The following is a 21,097-nucleotide window of genomic DNA, read 5'->3' on the forward strand; positions in this document are numbered from 1 at the left end:
TCCCAAGAAAAATCTTTCTAAATGAAATGTAGAGAGGATATAATAGGAATACCTAAAAAACGATATCCGAGTATTTTTCTTTGTCGCCAATTGATCAAGCGATTCTTCTAACACTAGATCTTCCTTGATACCTGCACACAATTCCAACAAGAGAAATCTTTCTCAAACCAATTTGAGCATTTCAAATTCATAATATAAATGAAAAGCAATTTTACTAACTAACCTCGGGTAAGTTAATTCAACGCCAATTAAATAATTCAAATGTAATAACTATGACAATGAATAACACATGAATTGGGGGGAGGAAGAAGAAAGATCTATATTTATGTAATCAAAAGTTCACAACAAGATTATGATACCTGAACTTGCTACTACAACTTTCACTTGAGGCTAGGTTCCTCCAACCTCAACCACCGATCAAGCTAAATCTCATATGACAAGGACACCAATATCAATTCATAGGGGAGCCAAAGGAGTGGCTCAACAAACTCTAGAAGAGAATAGGTCAGACTTTATGTATACAATTTGAGTTGAGTAAATATTACACTCAACATACCACCATGTACATTGATTACATTTTCCACTCTAGACCTAATACAAGCCAACTCAAACTCTACATCAACTCTTTTGCTGGCTAGCTTGTCACAGGTGTGCTTTAACCTTTCGGCTTGTGTGGTTGGGAATACTTTGAAACTCTCTAGGATCACCTCACTAACATCAAGGATCTCATTAATAAGGAGCTTCCTTTACTCTATGTTTTAAATGACCCTTTCTCTGAATTGCTTGATAGCAAGGGCCCTTTGTCGAAGCAATTTGATGGATCTGCTAGTATGCCTCTAACGTTTCGACTGTTCTTCATCACGCTTAGTAATTTATCCAAGAGACTAAGTGTTTCACCCCGAGTAGTTTTCGCATTATAATTTTCATAGTTCATATGTGCATGCATTTCGGCAACCTTAACAAAATTTAGCACATGGAAATAGCTTGCGATCGAGCAGGGGTCCTTCTTCGTATTGTGGGTTTCTATTGACTTCACTTGATATTTGTTCCTAGCTCCTACACTGGCATACTTCTTAGTGATGAAAGTAACCATACTTCCTGCTAGTTATTAAAGTTAGCAAAGAGTTTAAAGTTAAAGGGGCTTACTAGTAACTAATCCTTAATCTATACCTATGATACTTTATAGATACTATGCCTTCTATATAGTAGTAGTTTTCATATCTAGTTGTAGTTGTCATCCTGGTTATTTTCTTCCTAACGATAACTCTTGCCCACTAGATGGATTTGTTCTCACTCTGGCATAATACAGAATAAATTGAATGGGGGTAGTGCTGGGGAGGAGGAATAGAAGGGAAGAAGAACAAGAGGATAGTGGTCCCCATATGAGTGACCCAATGTATGATGAGGAGGAAGGGTCTAAAGAAGAAGGAGATGAAGAGGACACAGAAATGCAAGAGGGGAATGTTGCATTGACACCCTTGTGGAATTATGTGACCTAACTTGAAGGGGGAAAAGGTGGTGGAAGCTACAAGTTTTTGTGCACTCATGGTTGTCATGGAGGAAAACCATATAGTGGTTCATATACCCGTGTGAGGAGGCATCTTTCTAGGGTGTTGGAAAGTGATGAGAAAAAGGGTGTCGTGGGGATAGCAATTTGCCCTAAGGTTTCAACTGAACAAAGAAGAAAATATATCCACATAGAGGAGGTTGAATTAAGTGCAACCCCTAGATTTGGTAGCTCATCTCCTCATGATACTTCTACAACCTATAGAAGTAGAAGAACAATAGGGGATTTCCCGAATGTTGCTATGAGAGATGATGTGGATGGAAAGATAGTCTGGTTTCTTTGTGCTTGCGGTGTACCATTCAATGTGCTCCACTCTCCCTATTGGCATGATATGGTTAAGGACAACAATGAAGCCCCAAAAGGATACAAGAGCCCCAACTATGAAAAAGCTAGAACCTATGTCACAAAGTTCGTCGAACTTCAACCTTGAGGTTCAAATTTTGGCAAACCTTAAAAAAAAATTGAGGTTTGGCGAACCTCATAGCCATTCACCAATTCCATAGATCAAAACTCATAACCTCATGTCACAACTCAAACTTGTAATATATCCTTGCAATTTCCATGTTCGTGATAGCATTTCTTATGTTAATTGATGTTGATATCTTACTATTTTATCCTACATTTCATTTTAAGCTTAATATATGTAATATAGACGAACCTAATGGGGAACCTCATGCAAACCTCATAAAAAAATTTGAACACGAACCAAACCTAATCATTGTCGAACCTGAACTCGAACCCAAACCATGTGACTTAGGCTAGAACAGTGTTATTAGAAAGAGAAAAAGCAAAGATTCAAAGAGCTTTGACACATTTTACAAATGAGTGGGTGGATTGTGGGGTATCCATTATATCAGATGGGTGCACAAATGTTAGAAAACAACATTTGATAAACGTTCTTGGTGTTTCTACTAGTAGTGCAGTGTTTATTGCATGTCATGACTCCTCCTCCATCAGTGCAACTTCCCAAAACATTGCATCTCCTATTGCGATCAATCAAAGATGTTGCTCCTAATGATGTGGTTCAAGTGATCATTGATAATGCAACAAATTGTAAGGCAGCAAGAAAATTTATTGAGCGTCCTCATCCACACATCTTTTGATCTGGGTGCTTAGTGCACACATTGAACCTTTTGATGCATGATATTGTGAAGCATAAAGAATGTGGATGGATTAATGAGATTTACAAGAGAGGGAAGCAACTCATTAAACTTATCACAGGGCATACAAGGGTAAACTACTTTTAGGCACTTACTCCAAGTTGCAGTTGCTTAGACTTGGAAAAACAAGATTTGCAAGTTATTACCTCACCATTAGGCTGCTAGGGAAGGTGAGAAAAAATTTAACTAATATGGTGACCTCTGAATCATGGGATGACATTAACACTAATAGAGATGGTGGTAATGTAGCCAAGGACACTATTCTTGACAATTACTTTTGGTCACAGATTAAATATGTTTTGCAATTCACAAAACCAATTTATTACATGATCAAGTTTGTAGATTCAGATCGGCCAATAATTGGGGAGGTGTATGAGAAAATGGATAGCATGTTGGGGCAGATTAAAGACATTGTTGAGCCTAGAGATATCACCTTGTACAATTATATTCGTGCAAAGGTGGAAAAACGATGGGAAATGCTAAAAATTCCATTGCATGCCTTAGCATATATTCTGACACCTAAATACTATCATCCATGATGCCTTTCAACATCAACACTTGGAGGGGGAGCAGGAGAAAACCACACCTAGATCCGGAGGTTCTATTTGGTTATATGAAAGCATTGGATAAATTAGCCCCTGATGAAGACTCTGCCATGCTATGGAAACATTTGAGCAACTATACGCTTAGCACTGGTCCATTTGGGAGCATGCATGCAATTAGAGATCAAGAGAATTTATCTTCTTTTGAGTGGTGGAACATGCATGGAGGTGCTACTCCACTTCTACAAACTTTGGCATTGCGGGTGCTATCACAGGTGGTAAACACTTCTTCTACAGAGAGGTGTTGGAGCTCTTATTCTTTCTTCCACGGTGTTAAAATGAACGGGTTAAATTTAGACTGGGCAAAGAGCTTGGTTTATGTTCACTACAACTTGCGATTGTTGTCCCATTATTGTGATGATGCAAAGACTAATAAAGACCTTAAGGTTTGGGACAAAAATCCAGAGGAGCCCAATTTGGAGGATGGAGTGTTGCGATTAGAGCAATTGGAGGATGCTCTTATCCAGGATGATGATGATCGAGTTGAGATGCCACCCCCATCTGGTCCCATGGTTCCCAGGTTCCATGCTTCAACACCAACAGCAGGGGCTTCATCTTCATCAGTTCTACTACCACAACTTCCAGAGCCACCATTTTCTTCACTACCACCATCTTTGTTTGTGGTGGGAGGAGAGATTGGTAGATATATTCACAGCTTACTACTTTTGTCATAGATTAGACTTGTAGTCTTCTTGTGAATTTGAACTTTCCTATCTTACTCTTCCTAGTTCAATGTGTACTTGAGTCTTGGTGGTGGCCAAGTGGCCTATTTTGTAAACATTATTATTTGAATTTTGGACATGACTCATGTTGACAGTTGCTCACTTGCTAGATAAGTTACTTGAATGTTTGATGATTTTATCTTCTAAATGTTTTATGTTTTATGATATGCTTAAAATTTTGATGTATGTTTGTAATTGCTAGAATCTAGATGGTTGATGTTCGAATAATTAATCATTGATGTACAATGGAATCACGGATGCCATATCTATCTTGATTTATGTAAAAATATGCATGTTTTCGTGTCTTCTACAACTAATTTGGTATTTTGGATGTTTTTTTAATATTTATCTATATATATATATATATATATATATATAGTAGACACTTCCAAGATGCTTCGCTTCCTAGATTTTGGGGAAATTACGCTTTCGCGTCCCCGCTTCCAAAAAATGTACTCACTTCATGCAACATTGATCTTGCCCATGCAATTAATTTTCAATCATTTTCAAGCAACAAATAATTTTCTTCTTAAAAATCATTGTCATTTTGTCTCGTGATATGCTTCTATAATATTGTAACTGTTTGCAGGAAAATGTCATTAAGAACTTCAAGAAATATGCCCATCCGAGACTATTTGAGCCCATTTATTTTTATGGGTATCAATATTATTGATGAGGACTTACTTGGTATATTGTCAACATCAAGTCGCATGATCTTCCCCAGTAAGGACTTTTTGTTCTGAGCAAAATTAAAAGGGTCTCCCAGGTTGCCACCATCTCCCATCATGAAATATAAATAGTTATCAGTAGGCCCAAAGACAATCTGCCCTCCGTGATGGTTTCTAAATGGAAGACCCATAGTGAAAATTCTTCTTACCTCAGTTGGGTGAGCAGTTGTTGCCTGTCAGGATATCATGACATGAAATGTCACTCAAAATGCTCGAGTTTAGTATTGCATTGAAGATTAATGAGCAGCATCAACCTAGCAAACCGAATGACCAATAGAGGCTACCAAGAGATCATCAAACTAAGTACCTCAGATGGTGAAGTGGAGGAACCATTCACAGTGTATTCGGCAATTACAGTATGAAACTGACATGGCATTGCTCCAGTACCAGTACCAGCCAGCTGTGAAGGATCACAACCTACATCAGCATTGCAAGCACACCTGCCCAAACAATTTAACTCCTTTGTATTATCACAGTTAAAAGAGGCAAAGAATCGGCCATTCTTCAAAAAGTCTGGATGGAAAGCTAATCCCATTAGCCCAAAGTCAACATCACTGAAAACTTGATCACTTAAATCAATAAAAGGTTTTGACTCATCCAATTCCAATGGTCCACTTGATTTCTCATCTGGAAGTGTTATTAAATACACTAAACCAGTCTTAGTACCCAGGAATACACGATTTGAGCCATCAGGATGAGGAAACATGTTGAGATAAACTCCATTTCCAATCTTTTCTAAGCAAACACCTTGAGGAGGAGGTTCCTTATTTGTAACATTGGGAAGAAACGGGCTACCACTGAAACAAGTATTTCCATCAGTTGATGTGCAACCAAATGCTGTGCAAAAATCATCCTTAGATTGCCAGAGGTCAATGAGCTTTGGGTGCATTCTATTTGCTGTTGCCCCAACAGACCATTGCAATGAAGATACAAATGGAGAATTGAAAATAGATACATTCTGGCATGCATCCCAAACTTGTGAGCAATAATCTAGCACCATGCTATTAGGCATTGAGTTGTTTGCCACTTGTGTTGAATTGCAGAGTAATGGAACAGAGTGGTGCCCCTGATTCTGAATCAGAAACAAGTCTGCTGCAAATTGGTCGCATTTCTGAAAAGTCAAAATTTAATATTCATTAAGCATTTAAGAGTTATCAATATTGCATTCAAAATAGTAAAATACTGAAGAACTGAGAGACAATCTTCTAACAAATGCTTGCATTCAGGACAGAATGTTGCTAACCAACATCTTAATCACAAACACATTACAGATTAGGTGATGCACAGAAAGAAGGATCCACCAATCTTGTAATCAAGGAATGAATCAATGTTAACAAAGGAATTACCAATTATTTGTTTTGAAAAACACAGAGTATATTTAAAAAGTCAAAGCATGATACAAAAATATTATACAGTCAAAGACAAGTATATATAAAGGACAAAAGAAAGGCCTTTAGATCTCTATGTGCCTCAAGTTCACAGCCCTGCGTAGTTCTCTAAAGGAGAGTGCCTTTAGCTTTAAATTGAACGGCTGGATCACAAGGAGATGTTCTTTAAAGGTAGAAATGACATTGCATATAATAGGAGGCATACTCTTAAAGGAGAACAAGAAGGCATTAAAAACAGCATTACAAGTTTCAACTACTATCTGTAAGTTGTTATGGATATTCCACTGGACAGTTTGTCACAAGGGAAGACAATTTCTAAGTTAGATGAGTTATGTAGATTCTACACCCCAAAAGAATGACTAGGGGGAGTTTGTTTTGGTCCATTGAATGGGTGAAAATATTCCGTAAGCCCATAATGGTGTGACACATATTTGACAACTCTAGGGGTTTGTTTTGGTCCCTTTAATGGGAGAAAATATTCCATCACGCCATAATGGTGTGATACATATTTGACAACTCTAGGGAATCCATGAATCAAATTTTCCATGCCTCCAACCATACCCTTACCAAGTTGTTCCCCTTTATCTCGCCTCCATAACACAGTGCTCTTGGATCCAATGAATTTCATGAAACTAGATCTTACCCTTGTTTCCATTACAGAAGTCGTAGCCACTTCGTGGTTCAGTTACAGACATGGTTAAGTCGTAGTTGCAGTTGCAGTTCAGTCATAGTCATAGACACAATTCCCATGGAAGAAGGATCTCATTTGCAATTGCAATTCAACCTAAATCCATGAAATCTTGGATTAAAAAGCCAAGGAGCCACATGGCTCACTGATCCAATGAATCTACAAATCTTACCAAGGGATTTTTTCTATTCTCATTTTCAACCTCAACTCCTGCCTTCAAAAGTTCAAACTAGTCATAGCTTGTAGGTTTGTTGAAATACCTTATGTAATACCCCCGACTAGATCCACGATTTGTAAATGTAATGTACATAGGATACTTAGGCTGGTGAGCCAATTATGTTGGGGCCTACATGCCTATCAGTAAATATGTTTTGAGGCTAGAGTGCCTATGTGGTTTTAGGCTAGACTACCTATGTGCTAAAATGCCAGTGAACCTAACATATGTAATATGTAATCACTCAAACTAATAAAAATAACAGCATGACTACAGGCCTTGGGATGAAAAGAGTATGAGGGGCTACTAGGACTCCACGAGAGGGTAAGGTGAGGGAGCTAGAGAGCTTAGCAAGGGGGCTAAGCCACGGAAAAATATATCATAAGCCCAAAAAGGTAAAGGGGGATAATACTAAAATAAATACAATATAATCTCCTAAACCATATGGATGTTTTACCCTAAAGTTTAAATAAGGGGGAGGATTGCATGGATGCCATCTGTTAAAGGGCACCATACATATAAAATCACCACTCTACAATTCAGTGTGCCATTATTCTACTAGTGTGACTATTGTGCTTGCTCTTAGGAAATCCAAAGTGTAACCTTACTATTGTTAGAGAACCCTAAGGATCCTAAGTGGGTTTGGGTATGAGTGCACTTCTTCTTGGATTTCCTTGGGGAAGGTTGGAGCCTTGTGTGGGTCCCAGAGGGTACCTGGAGACCACTAAGGGGAGTTTGAGCTCCTAGATCCATAGGGCCCTAAGACTTTTTCACTGGCTTGTGCTAGATCCCTAGAAGGGTAGTGGCATAGCCTAAGGGACTACAAAGGCAAAGAAGGGGGTGCACTACCTTGGGTTGTGGAGGCTGAATGGTGAGGAGGGATGGCAGGTTGGAGTGCTACTAGGGTTTGGTACCTTGACCTTGACCTTGACCATCTTTCTTTATTGACTATGGGCCATAGCTGGCTTTAGTTGAGCCTTTGCCCTGGTGGAGTCACAGCCCCAGCTTGGGGGTGACCCGCTGCTTGTTCCTTTGACAGTCCTTAGGGCACAATAAATGTAATCATCAAATTGTCAATTCCTTCAATGGTTAGGTATTCTATAAGACTAGAAAGTCTTCTGAATATGCAACACTCTTCCATGTTAGCCTTTTGCTGCTAAACACTAGGTAGACCTAGCAATCTCACTGACATGAAAGAGACAAAGAGCATTTAGATAAGAAACTTACCAATACCATCAATCAAGGAGGAAAGGCACAAAATACTTATCTTTTGAAAATGATCAACCCTTACTTAATCCATGGACTTCATGCATCCATTTTGTCAGCTTCATCTCTCAAGAAAAATCAGCTCCCTCTTAAATTTGAGCTTGCAAGGGTCAATCTCCAAACCCCCATAACCTGTCAATCTTGCAAGTTCTACAAGAATGCATATGTTAGTTACAAATTACATGATTGCTAACTATATGCTTTCCAAGGATCTTCAACAAGGATTTTAACTCACAAGAGAGAATACTCTTATTCAGTCAATACATCCTTACAGACCCTCATCCTTCAACAGTTCTCCAACAATTTAATCAAAGCTTCTTAAGAGCATACATCTTAGCAAGGAAACCTTAACACATATTCTTGCCTAGATCTTCAACAAAGAGAAACAACAAGATACATATCTGGTCACCTTAGGTTATACTTACAGTCCTTCACTTCAGCAGATGTATGTCATCTTCTTCTATCAGGGTAGCCTTCAAACCTTTTGGCCAACGAACCAGAGAAATTCCTTCAAGTTGCTAGCAACATTCTTCTACCTGGTTCTCCTTCGAATACATCAATGTTCATCCCAATGCTTTTGCATAGCCTATCACATATTGGAATCATGAGAACATTTTAAGAATTTTGATTCCTTGTACACATATTTTCCTCAGAAACTGAACTACAAAGCACTTCAGGGGTCACAACCCTACTAGGTCTCGGCCTAGTCTCTTCTCCAATCAATGAGTAAGGTCCTCAACTAGATCTCGACCTCCTATACCAGCTTGGGTATACAGTTACGAATTTTGGAAGCTTCACCTTCAGATGTAAACTCGAATCACCAACAAAATTCAGACTTCATATGTAAGTCATGCATGAATAAGGAGTATGGATCATAAAGGAATTCGAACTTTGTTCTGGACCATTATAAGAGAGTTTGGGTCTTTGGATTTTTCTTACCACGGAGAAATAATACAACTTCAGGATCTCACATATACAGAATTCACATTATCTTTGAGAGATGTCACAGAGCTCAGTTTATGTTGCATTAGATGAAATGAGCCATAGACATCATACTTCACACTGTCATAGATCACAAAACCTCAGCATTATTTTTGTCTTCACACAGGAATAGAACTCGTATAGAATACTGATCTTCATCAGGACTCGGTTCTTCATAGTTTTTCCATATAAAACAGAACTCGTATCTTCAGGAATACACAGATCTCAGATCTCCTTTGAAGGGTGATCAAGTCTTATATATGTATGTGCAGAAGGGGGTCCAAATCTTTCATAGAACTTCGAGTAAAGTTTTCCTGCAAATGATAAGGAGTAGGACTTCTTATGCCGAACTTCAAATATGCCAACAAGAGTGCTCTTGCTCTTTCCCTAGCTCATATGTGCAGAAGGGGGTCCAAATCTTTCATAGAACTTCGAGTAAAGTTTTCCTGCAAATGATAAGGAGTAGGACTTCTTATGCCGAACTTCAAATATGCCAACAAGAGTGCTCTTGCTCTTTCCCTAGCTCTGATAACATGGTGGAATTCCAGTGAAAAAGTGAATTCTTAAACATGATAATTACTTGTGAGCATTATTATAGTTCTTTTCCATTAGTTACTTAATCTTCTTCATAAAGAAATTATCATTAGATACAATACATTAAATATCAAAGTGTACAAGGGACAAGAGACAAGAGACACAAGAAGTTAGGCTCTAAGCTAAGGAAACACCCCACTCAGGGGTAAACCCATCAATCCTTTCCTTATAGAGCCAAGTGAAATCCATGTCAAATACAGTTCAATAACTAGTTCCTTCCATTGCCAAGCCAACCCTCCATTATGCTCATTACATGCCATCAAACTATCCTCCAAATATATGTCTTCATAAGCCTGAATTTTACCCATTGTTTTTGTAATATTCCCTCTAATTAAATTTTGCTAAGTGAGTTCCAAAATTTTGCAATTTTAGTGGTGGAAAATTTTTCGGCATAAAACTTATGAAAAAGTGGATGAGAGACATCAAATTAAATTTTGTGAGAAGGGAGGCTCCAAAACATTAGGAAGAAGGAGAAATTATTTGGATTGTGGAATGTGGGGGCCACCTCAAAGGAGAAATTCAAACTCCCTTGAGGAAATTCGATGTGGAGGGAAGAGAGAAGAGAGGGAGGTCAAATGGGAGGGCCAACAAGGAGAGAAAAGGGCAACAAGGATAAATAGAAGAGGGGAGCTTCATTTTGAGGTCTTTTGCCAATCTGAAAACTGAACCTTGTTCGCTTGAGTTGTTTAGCCAAGTAAACTCATGCTGCTAAGCACAAGGAGATTTCCAAGTGGGAATTTCTAACTCTTTCTTTGGTGAACCTTGAGTGTCACCCTAGAAGAGATCTTGCTGCCATTTAGAGCTGTTCCGGGACTGATTACTGGGGCATTCGACCTGCTTTGGCGTGCAGACTGAGCACAGTTGAGGGAGGTCGAATCACTTGGGTGAGAAGCTATACTGCACGCAAGTTTCCAGGAATTTGGAGGTGGATTGTTTGGCAATTTTGAAGGGAATTCATGAAGGTTTGCAAGCTTGAATCAGTGGCTAATCTACAGGCCGAAATTTTGCTCACAGGGATTGCGCAGAGATTGACTCGCTGGGCCTACACAGACATTTGAGGAGCTACATTGTTGTAGTGAGGAGACAGGGGAATTTGGGGGCCAAATTGGGTGAAATTGCAGAGGAAAATTTTGGGAGGCATTTCTGGGAGCTTAGTACCAAATTGCAGTGACATTTCCAGGTGGTGCGAATTTCCTAGGTGTGAGAGGAACTCGCACCTTTTGAGGGGCTCTAGGGTTGGTTGGAAGGAGGCCAAACCCTTTCTGGGTTTTGTTGGACTCGATGAGAAAGTGCACCAACTAAATTTTTAGAATTTTTTGAGCACTTCTGAGGGTAGATTTCCCATTTCCTATTTGGAAACCGTAACATAATATTACTGGGTCAACGCAGAAAATGGAGAGCAGCCTTTCCAGCACTTGGGCATCATTATTATCACCTGGGTTTTGCCTTGCTTGTTGTAGCAAGCCCAAGTTCCTCTATTCCTATCTATTTGTACTCCATTCTGCTCAGAATAATAAAATGGCTTAGTATTTTGGTGCATTTTTCTGGTCTAATATGATATTTCTATGTGTATGTTGAATTTTTGGTTGCATGTTAATATTTTGCTTCTACTATCACTTAATATTTCCATTAGGGATATTACAATGGTATCAAAGCGGCAAACTGGCCAGCTGTGGGAGAAACCCTTTCTATGACCCCATAAGACAAGAAAAACATAACATACAAGAGGTATAGATATAGAAGTAAAGAAAGGGAATTTCAGATTATCCTTGATTCAGATGTTTCTGAGCAAGAGATAGTAGAGACAAACATGGGGGATACTAGTAAGGAGGACGCAGCTTTTCAAAGCCTCTTGAAGGTTCTAAATGAGATGGCACAGGGGCAGAAGGATATGTTGGGAGACAACAATATCGTAACAAGGGAAACCATGTGGAGTTCATCACAAGAGAGAGTTCAAGCACATCCCATCATATTGACAGTACCAACCCTCAGAACCATCCCCACATTTACAGTGGACCTGTCATGTCCCTTCTCAAATATATTTGTAACAGGTTTTAGTCTCCCCACAATTTTGCATAAATTCTGATGAATAAATAAACCCAAGCATTTTTTACTTAGGAACATAGGAGAAAGAGAAGCTGAATTAGATTGCTAGTGGAAAGTGGGGGCCACACACGTGGGAAATCGCACTTGGGCACTTGGGCAATTCGAATTGCCTTGGAGGGGAATCGAATGGCTTGGAGAGGGGCCCACATGGGGAAAGGAAGGCCCACGAAGATATAAGGAGGAGGAGCTCCCCAACTCAAGGCATCATTTGCACATCAAATTCATTTGTGTTGCTCGAGCTGCTTAGCCGAGTTACCTGGTTGTTTAGCATCGAGTTTCCCAGGCGGGAGACTCAACGTTTCTTCAGGGGACTTCGAGTGCCACCCTAGGAAGGCATTTCACACTACCTTGGAGGAGAACCAGAGGAGATTTATAGCCCCATCACTCAGCCTTAGATTCACCAGTGTGCATTCCTGGAGCATGCAGGAGGGGAACATGCAGAGGTGACTTGGGGGTTCATCCAGGCAGCACTTGCCGGGAAAGTTTGGGAGTTGGAGTTATAGCAAAGGATCAGCCTTTGGGAGGAGTTTTGGACCGGGAGATTGCTGCATTTGGGCAGCTCAACTTACAGCCATTGTGGACTGCGTAGAGGGCCATTCTTGGGCTCACGTGGGAGTTGGGGGAAGGAGCTACAGAGTTGAAGTCAACTGGGAGAAGGGAGGAAAGCCATAGGGGACAACATCTCAGCATTTGGGGGTGATTTGGAGGGCCTTCCTAGCCATTTCTAGACATGTCGTGATTCCCAGCTTAAGGATGAGGACGTGGTCCTTGGAGGTCGATTATCGAGGGTCTGAACTAGGCCAAACCCTTTCTGGGTTTTGGTGGGTTTTTGTTGAGGAGTCGGGAGCTGAAGTTGAAGTATTTTCGGAGCACGAGAAGTGGAGTTTCCAGCACATCTTTCCCAGCAAGCAGTGCAGTTTTCTAGGCAGCACATATCACCTTTGGAGCAGCAGTTACGCAACACTAGGATCATCATTTGCTCACCTGAGTTTTGTCACACTTGTCCTTTGAGACAAGCCTAGGTGCACCATTCCATCACTATTGTATTTGCTCTAGAAAGATTTAATAAAATGGCTCAGATGGTCTCTATTTATAGTGCTTTCATGAGTGTTTATTGATTGTGTCTCATTGTTGGATGTTGGATTGTTTACTTTGCTTATGTATCACTGAATTTCCTAGTTAGGAACATTACAGTGGTATCAGAGCCCAGATCTTAGCACAGCCGTGGGGAGTTTCTCCTATGAGTGAAGAGGACCAGCAAAATATTACATACAGGAGGCAGAGGTACCGAAGTAGAGAAAGAGAGTTGGAGATCACTCCAGACATGGAGGACAGGGGAAAGGCAGTGGTAGCAGAGAACATGGGAGATCCCAAGAGCAGGGAGGAGATGGCCTTTGACAGCCTCTTCAAGGCTCTGAATGATTTAGCGAAGGGGCAGAAAGAAATGCTAGACGAGATCAAAATGTAAAACCGGGAGAGAAGCACTCCTAGGGGGTTTCTATTTGGAAAGACTTCGAGGACCTCTCAACAATTCGACCATCCTACACGCATTGCGTGTTGATTTGGGGTAGCATCGGATGTGCTCTATCCATGAAAATTGGTGGAGAGGCTAAGGCACATGAGATCTCCAATACCCAGAAAGGGTTTGGGCAAATTCTAAACAATTTGGGAGATATTAAAATAATTAATATTTTAATGGAGTCCCTAAGTCTAAACTTACGGAAAATAAAATATTAATGTGAATTAATATAAAACTGTGTTAGAATGGTCCAAAAGTCATGGATCAAGCCAGATCTAATCTTAGTCATTGATTAGGGGCGTAATCTCGGCCGTTGATCTGTCAACGAGAAAAGTATAAGAGGAGGCTTAAGGGTCACTTGGAGAACACAACAAGAGATCAAGATTTTGACTTTCTAGGGTTGGGTTTGCTGAGAAAGTTGAGAGAGTGATCAGAGTTGCAGCTGAGGGGCAGTGAATACAGAAGTAGAGAGGCAAAGATAGCACTGGGAGGATCAGCGCAGTAGCCGGAGAGAGGGACGCAGAAGCAGCCAAGGGTTCATGCAGAGCCAGCCAAGGCTCACGCAGAGCCAGCTAGGAGCTACGCAGTGCCTCAGAGGGCCAATGTGGGTGACGCAGAGGGCCAGAGGGCTGACGCAGGCCAAGCCAGAGTGACGCTGGGCTAACGCTGGGCCAGAGAGAGGCTGACGTAGTCCCTAGAGGTTGACGTTGGGGTTTCGTGGGGCAGATTGGAGCTGTGGAGCTGCCAGAGTGTTTATCCGGGGTTTCAGCCGGAATATCTGCTTCCGAGTAGAGAGGTACTACTGCCAAGATTTTTCTTTGTTGGGTGAGCCGGATTTGGCACCCAGATTGTATTCTGAAACTGCTTAATAAATCAAACCCTCAGATAGTTGCACCAGTTTTCCTGCATTCGATTTTTGCGGGGACATTAGTCCAAAAACAATGATGTCACTTGTGTGCTTGTTTCTATTTCCTTCAGTTGATGATCTGTAATGTGTTGAGCATGTACTTGTATTTATTTCTAGTATTTACGTGGTAAATAACTTGTTAATTAACAGAACAAGTAGGTAGGAATAAATCAGTAAAGTGTATGAAGGGTTTCTAACGTGTCAGACTTAGAAATTCCAACATGGTACCAGTAAAGTGTATGAAGGGTTTCTAACGTGTCAGACTTAGAAATTCCAACATGGTACCAGAGAGTGGTTGTAGATCACAGGAGAACTGAGGACATCAGCTGAAGAGAGCAACAACAGCAGAAAATAGCTGTCCCGAGTGACAGAAGTTGTTCCTAGCAGAGTAGCAGCAAGGAAGGGGTGACGCAGTGCATGCGTCATCAAGATTGAGCCAGGAAGAGGCAGCGCAAAGGCTAAGGGAGGCAAAGGCAGGCTCACGCAGAGCCATGCAAAGGCCAGGAGGGCTGACGCAGTTGGCTGAGGAGGTTGATTTGCCGGTGCCGGGATTGCGCAGAGCCTAGGAGCTCTAACCTTCAGGTTGCTGGGGTTTAGGAGGCTGTGGGTAAGTTGCAGAGTGGAGTTGGTGGGGTACTGTAGTCAGAACAGTACCTAATAGGGCAAGGCCAAGGTAGAGGGAGTTGTTGCCGAGGTGGATTTCTAGCCAAGGAATCCAGATCAGTGTTGTAGTTGCACAGACGATTGGAGAGGGGCATCTCGACATTGGCAGAAGGGTTTCCAAGAGGGAAATCGAGGCTCAGAGGAGTCATACCAAGAACTTCCAGGAGGGAAGTAGAGGAGCAGCGAAATGGCACTACACGGAGTAAGAGACCAGGACAGACTGGACGGAGCCTCAAACTTCGTAGTCTGGAAGGCCAGAATCTTATCCATACTAGACAGGAATCGTGTCAAGCACTTCGCCTTGAGGACGATAGCTATCCCAGTTGACCCGGCTAATAACGATAGGTACGAGGATGCAATGGCGAGGGCTAAGAGTATCATCTTTGATGGGGTCAAGGATCATATAGTACCACATATTGCTGAGCAGAACACGACACAGGATATGTGGGAGGCCCTGACCAAGTTGTATCAGCATACTTCCGTGCAAAGGAAGGTGCTACTAGAAAATCAGTTGCGATCATACCAGATGCACAAGGGAGAACAGATCAACCCATTCCTCGGTCGATTGAAGGAGATCCGTGATCAGTTGACTTCCATAGGGGCAACGCCGGATCCAGAATTAATGGTGAGAACAGCCCTGATCGCAGTCTTAGAAGACTGGGAGGTGTTTGTCCAGAGCATACTGGGCAGGGCGACCCTTCCAGATTGGGAGGAAATATGGGCTGCTCTTCACCAATAAGAGATTAGAAGGCTGAGCAAGGCGAGAAGCAGCGGCAAGGGGATCAGAATCAAGAAGGAGGAGGAAGAAGATGTTGCCCTAACATCTGAGGGAAAGCAGGAGAAACGGAAGAAGAAGGACCTCTCCAAGGTCAAATGCTTCCGCTATGGGGAGCTGGGTCATTATGCGACCCAATGTCCAAGGAAGAAGAGTAAGGAAGAGGCCTCCGAGACCAAGGCAGCGCCAGCAAGGGTAGAGAAGGAAGTGGAGACAGATGATGATTGTGCCATGAGTGCTCATGTGCCACTTCAGAAGAAGTGGGGAGACATTGAACTGTAGTTAGGAGGACTATAGGCGATGAGGTGTAGGAGCCTCGAGGTACGCAGCCTCTTGGATTAGACCTTGCTACGGGAGCCCCGAAGAGGAGTAGCAGTACTGGCGATGTTAGTAGAGACGGATGCGGATGGAGCGACAAAGGGAGCTACAGTGCAGGATTCCCAGGACAGCACAAGGCTAGTAGGCTGCAACAGTGCGAGAGGCACGGGAGTATTGCACCAGTGCAGGATGGCACAGAGAGGTGTGCAACGGTGTGAGATGCATGGAGTTGTTGCAGCAACACAGAGGTCAAAGAGGGAGCACTTGTCAGTGACAGAGGGAGCTTCAACATCAAGAGTGTTTCTAGCCTGACGGAGATGTCAGAGTTGGGAGATCAGTTACTTACTTCTCAGTAACTGAGTTGCAGTGCAACAGTTAGCAGTGGTAGTGCTATGGGCAGCACGATGCAGCATGATGAGAGGGGTTGCAGTGCAGATGCAGCAGTGGCAGTGGCAGGGCCATGGGCAGCAGCACGGATGTAGAGGGAGTTGTAGTACGGATGCAGCAGTGGCAGTGGCAGGGCCATGGGTAGTAGTACAGGATGCAGCAGTGTAGAGGATGTTGGGCAGCAGGCCTAGCATCAGCACAAGGACCGATGCTGGATGATCAGAGTGATGCTCAGTGAAGAGTATTACTAGAGCACAGTCCTCGCTAAGAGGGAGTGTTGATTTGGGGTAGCATCGGATGTGCTCTAGCCACGAAAATTGGTGGAGAGGCTAAGGCACATGAGATCTCCAATACCCAGAAAGGGTTTGGGCAGATTCTAAACAGTTTGGGAGATATTAAAATAATTAATATTTTTAATGGAGTCCCTAAGTTTAAACTTAGGGAAAATAAAATATTAATGTGAATTAATATAAAGTTGTGTTAGAATGGTCCAAAAGTCATGGATAAAGCTAGGTCTAATCTTAGCCATTGATTAGGGACATACTCTCGGTCGTTGATTTGTCAACGAGAAAAGTATAAGAGGCGGCTTGAGGGTCACTTGGAGAACACACTAAGAGATCAAGATTTCGACTTTCTAGGGCTAGGTTTGCTGAGAAAGTTGAGAGAGTGATCATAGTTGCAGCTGAGGGGCAGTGAATACAGAAGCAAAGAGGCAGAGATAGCACCGGGAGGATCAGCGCAGTAGCCGGAGAGAGGGACACAGAAGCAACCAAGGGTTCACGCAGAGCCAGCCAGGGCTCACGCAGAGCCAGCCAGGAGCTGCGCAGTGCCTCAGAGGGCCAGTGTGGGTGACGCAAAGGGCCAGAGGGCTGACGCAGTGCCTCCAGAGGCTGACGCAGGCCAAGCCAGAGTGATGTTGGGCCAGAGAGAGTCTGACGCTGGGGTTTCGTGGGGCAGACTGGAGCTGCAGGAGTGTTTATCCGGGGTTTCAGCCAGAAAATCTGCTTCCGAGTAGAGAGGTACTACTGCCGAGATTTTTCTCTGTTGGATGAGCCAGATTTGGCAACCAGATTGTATTCTGAAACTGCTTAATAAATCAAACCCTCAAATAGTTGCACCGGTTTTCCCGCATTGGGTTTTTCCAGGGACATTAGTCCAAAAACAATGGTGTCACTTGTGTGCTTGTTTCTAACTTTCTATTTCCTTCAGTTGATGATATGTAATGTGTTGAGCATGTACTTGTATTTATTTCCAGTATTTACGTGGTAAATAACTTGTTAATTAACAGAACAAGTAGGTAGGAATAAATTAGTAAAGTGCATGAAGGGTTTCTAACGTGTCAGACTTAGAAATTCCAACCCTGCGTAGCCTCGATCAGCGAGTGAACCAACTTGAGCCACACTGCCCTCTTTCATGCCTTTAGCGCAAAATGAACTAGCAGGTGTCAAAGATCCTTCACAAATGGGAGAGCACTTCAGAGAGTGGCAGTCCATGGGAGAAAACTTCAAGGAGGCACTCTCTTTCAGAGATTTCTACAAGCTTAAGCAGAATGAGAAGGGCAAGAGCTATTGAGGATAGGGCACACAGAGCTATGATTTGCAGTGTACTATTGGGAGGATGTACCTCCCCACATACAATGGCACTGCCAAGTGCACAGCTAGGGCCTGGGTAGAGAGGATGGACACTTATTTCCAACTCAACCGGATGACGGAGCTGGAAGCCATCAAGATGGCCACCCTGCACTTGGAAGGGGAAGCCCACGACTGGTGGTTTCATGGCTTGACTGCCTTAGGACATGCCAATGTGACTTCCTATGAGGACTTCACTAGGAGAGTGGTGGAGTGATTTGATCAGAGGGATCCAGAGGCTCACTTCAGGGAGCTAACCCAACTCAGACAAACGGGTAACCCAGAGCAGTACATATCGAAGTTCTTGAGAGTCTCAGTGATGGTGTCGGACCTATCAGATGCTCAGAGGGTGTACACATTCAAAGAGGGCTTTCTCAAGCACCTGCGTGGACTGGTGAAGTCACGTAGACCCTCCACATTGCAGGAAGCAGTGACATGTGTTAGAGATTTTTAGGGGGCCATCCCCAAGACATGAGCACCCTTTCCTGCACGCACTCCCTACCTCAAAAAGGGGAGTGATTTAGGCCACCACCACAGAGAGCAACTCAGGAGCAGGGGCAGCTGGATGATGAGACCCGGAGGGACCTTAAGAGGAGGAAACTGTGTTTTACTTGTCGGGAGCCCTGGGCACCACGCCATCAGTGCACAGCTTGGCAAAGCCCACTACATTGAGGTCTTCTTAGATAGAGATCAAGAGGACGAGGTGGAGCTCGAGTGTGGTGTGGGAGATGGTGAGAGTCCGGCAAAGAGGGGACCACCACCACCACCTCCACAGGGAGGGGCATCCTTTGCCCCATCCGGGGGAGTCCTTGCTTCTTTATGTGAGGTCCCCAAATTTCTGACATTAAGGATTCAAAGTACGATACAGGGGCAGCAGGTCTCAGTCTTAGTTGATAGTGGGGCTACCCACAACTTCATAGATGCCCAGTTGATTCAGAGGAGGGGCATCACCACGACAGAGTTTGAGGGCTTTTCAGTCCTGGTGCCGGGTGACCGAACTATGCAGTGCACTCGGTATGTTCCCACCTTGACTGTGACCATGGGGAACTACTCCATGACAGACCATTTCTTTGTGGTAGATGTGCCAGACACCAACGTAGTGATGGGTGTCTACTGGTTGTACTCCCTTGAACGAGTTACCACTGATTGGAAGAATCTGGAGATGGAGTTCACCGGCCCAGATGGCAAGCTGGTGATCCAAAGAGGTATGCATCCGTACCCACCACAGACAGTCTCAGTGCATAGGATGGAGGCAGATCTGCGACATGGAGACATAGCGTGGGCAGTAGAGCTGAGGGTTTCAGAGGTTAGGGGACAAGCCCAGTCACCACCCCCAGACATACATGCATTGTTAGACAGATACTCAGTGGTATTTGGGGACATCCCACAAGGGCAACCTCCAGACAGGGGATTTGAGCACACCATCGAGTTGGAGCCTGGTGTGCAGGCAGTGATTACCACCCCTTCTAGGCAACCCAAGGTCTATAAGGACAAGATTGAGCAGACCATCAAAGAGTTGTTGGCATTGGGCCACATCAGGCCGAGTTCTAGTCCCTTTGCTTCTTCAGTAGTGCTGGTGAAGAAGAAGGATGGAACCTTGCGCATGTGCATCGACTACCAGGTGCTCAACAGGAAGACATTGAAGAACCGATACCCCATACCTCACATTGATGAGTTGATGGATGAGCTTAGAGGAGCCAAGTACTTCTCTAAGATAGATTTGTGTTCAGGGTACCATCAGATCAGGGTGAGGGATCAGGACATCCCCAAAACAGCCTTCCGATGCCATTATGGGCACTTCGAGTTTTTGGTCACACCCTTTGGGTTGACCAATGCCCCGTCCACCTTCCAATCATGTATGAACCATGTGTTCCGGAGGTAGTTGAGGAGGTTTGTATTGGTGTTTTTTGATGGCATACTGATATACAGCAGGACTTGGGAGGAGCATCTCCAACACCTAGAGGAGGTGCTACGTATTTTGGAGGAACAACAGTTTTATGCCAAGCTATCCAAGTGTGAGTTTGGCCTGACTGAGATGCTCTACTAGGGGCACATTATTGGCGCAGATGGAGTGAAGGTACATGAGGAGAAAATACGAGCTATCCGTGATTAGTCGATACCCAGAGATATGACAGCGCTAAGAGGCTTCTTAGGCATCTTCACGTATTACCGAAAGTTTGTCAAGGGGTTTTTGCAGTTAGCAGCTCCTCTCATGGATTTGACTAAGAAAGGGGCTTTCGCATGGACAGATGGGGCACAGTCAGCTTTTGACCGCCTCAAGGAGGTGATGAGCAGTTGTCCAGTGTTGGCACTTCCGGACTTCTCCCAACCCTTCACCGTGGAGTGTGATGCATCAAGAGAGGGAATCGGGGCAGTATTATCTCAGGATGGGCACCCCATTGCTTTGAAGAGCTGAAAGCTCTTACCCCATGAGAGGTCATATTCCATATATGACAAGGAGATGTTGGCCATCATGCATGCCTTGGCCAAATTTCGGCAGTATTTGGTGGGTAACAGATTCAGAGTGAAGATTGATCACAATAGTCTTCACCACTTCATGGGGCAGCAAGGCATCAACAACAGACAACAGAGATGGGTCAGCAAGGTGCAAGCCTATGATTTTGACATAGAGTAGGTGCGAGGAAAACATAATGTAGTGGTCGATACCCTATCCAAGAGACCCGCGGGCCTCTCAATCATGAGCATTTACCCTGATTGGAAGGCCCAATTATTGGTAGAGTATTCCAAAGACAAGAGGTCATGTGAGATTCTGGAGGGGACCCATGCAGATGAGCGCTACTAGGTGATGGACGAGATCATCTACTACAAAGGGCGCATATTTTTGGTTCCCAGCTCACAGTTGAGGGAGAGAGTGCTCCAGGCA

The 21,097-nt window shown here is 43.3% G+C and overlaps 1 protein-coding gene across 1 annotated transcript in view; it reads right to left on the reverse strand.

The window, feature by feature from the left end:
* The window catches only part of LOC149221727 (HIPL1 protein), a 274,325-nt gene that overhangs the window by 213,712 nt on the left and 39,516 nt on the right, over positions 1–21,097 (reverse strand). Inside the window, exons 3-4 of the mRNA XM_089385207.1 lie at positions 5,087–5,890; positions 4,736–4,952 (exon numbers count right to left, since the gene is read on the reverse strand). Coding sequence (XP_089241333.1) covers positions 4,736–4,952; positions 5,087–5,890 — 1,021 coding nt within the window. The remainder of the gene's footprint in view (positions 1–4,735; positions 4,953–5,086; positions 5,891–21,097) is intronic.

Source organism: Pinus tabuliformis, chromosome Q (assembly GCF_031772625.1).
Source record: "Pinus tabuliformis cultivar Carrire ecotype Pingquan chromosome Q, CPIR1, whole genome shotgun sequence".
In the NCBI taxonomy this organism is placed as follows: domain Eukaryota; kingdom Viridiplantae; phylum Streptophyta; class Pinopsida; order Pinales; family Pinaceae; genus Pinus; species Pinus tabuliformis.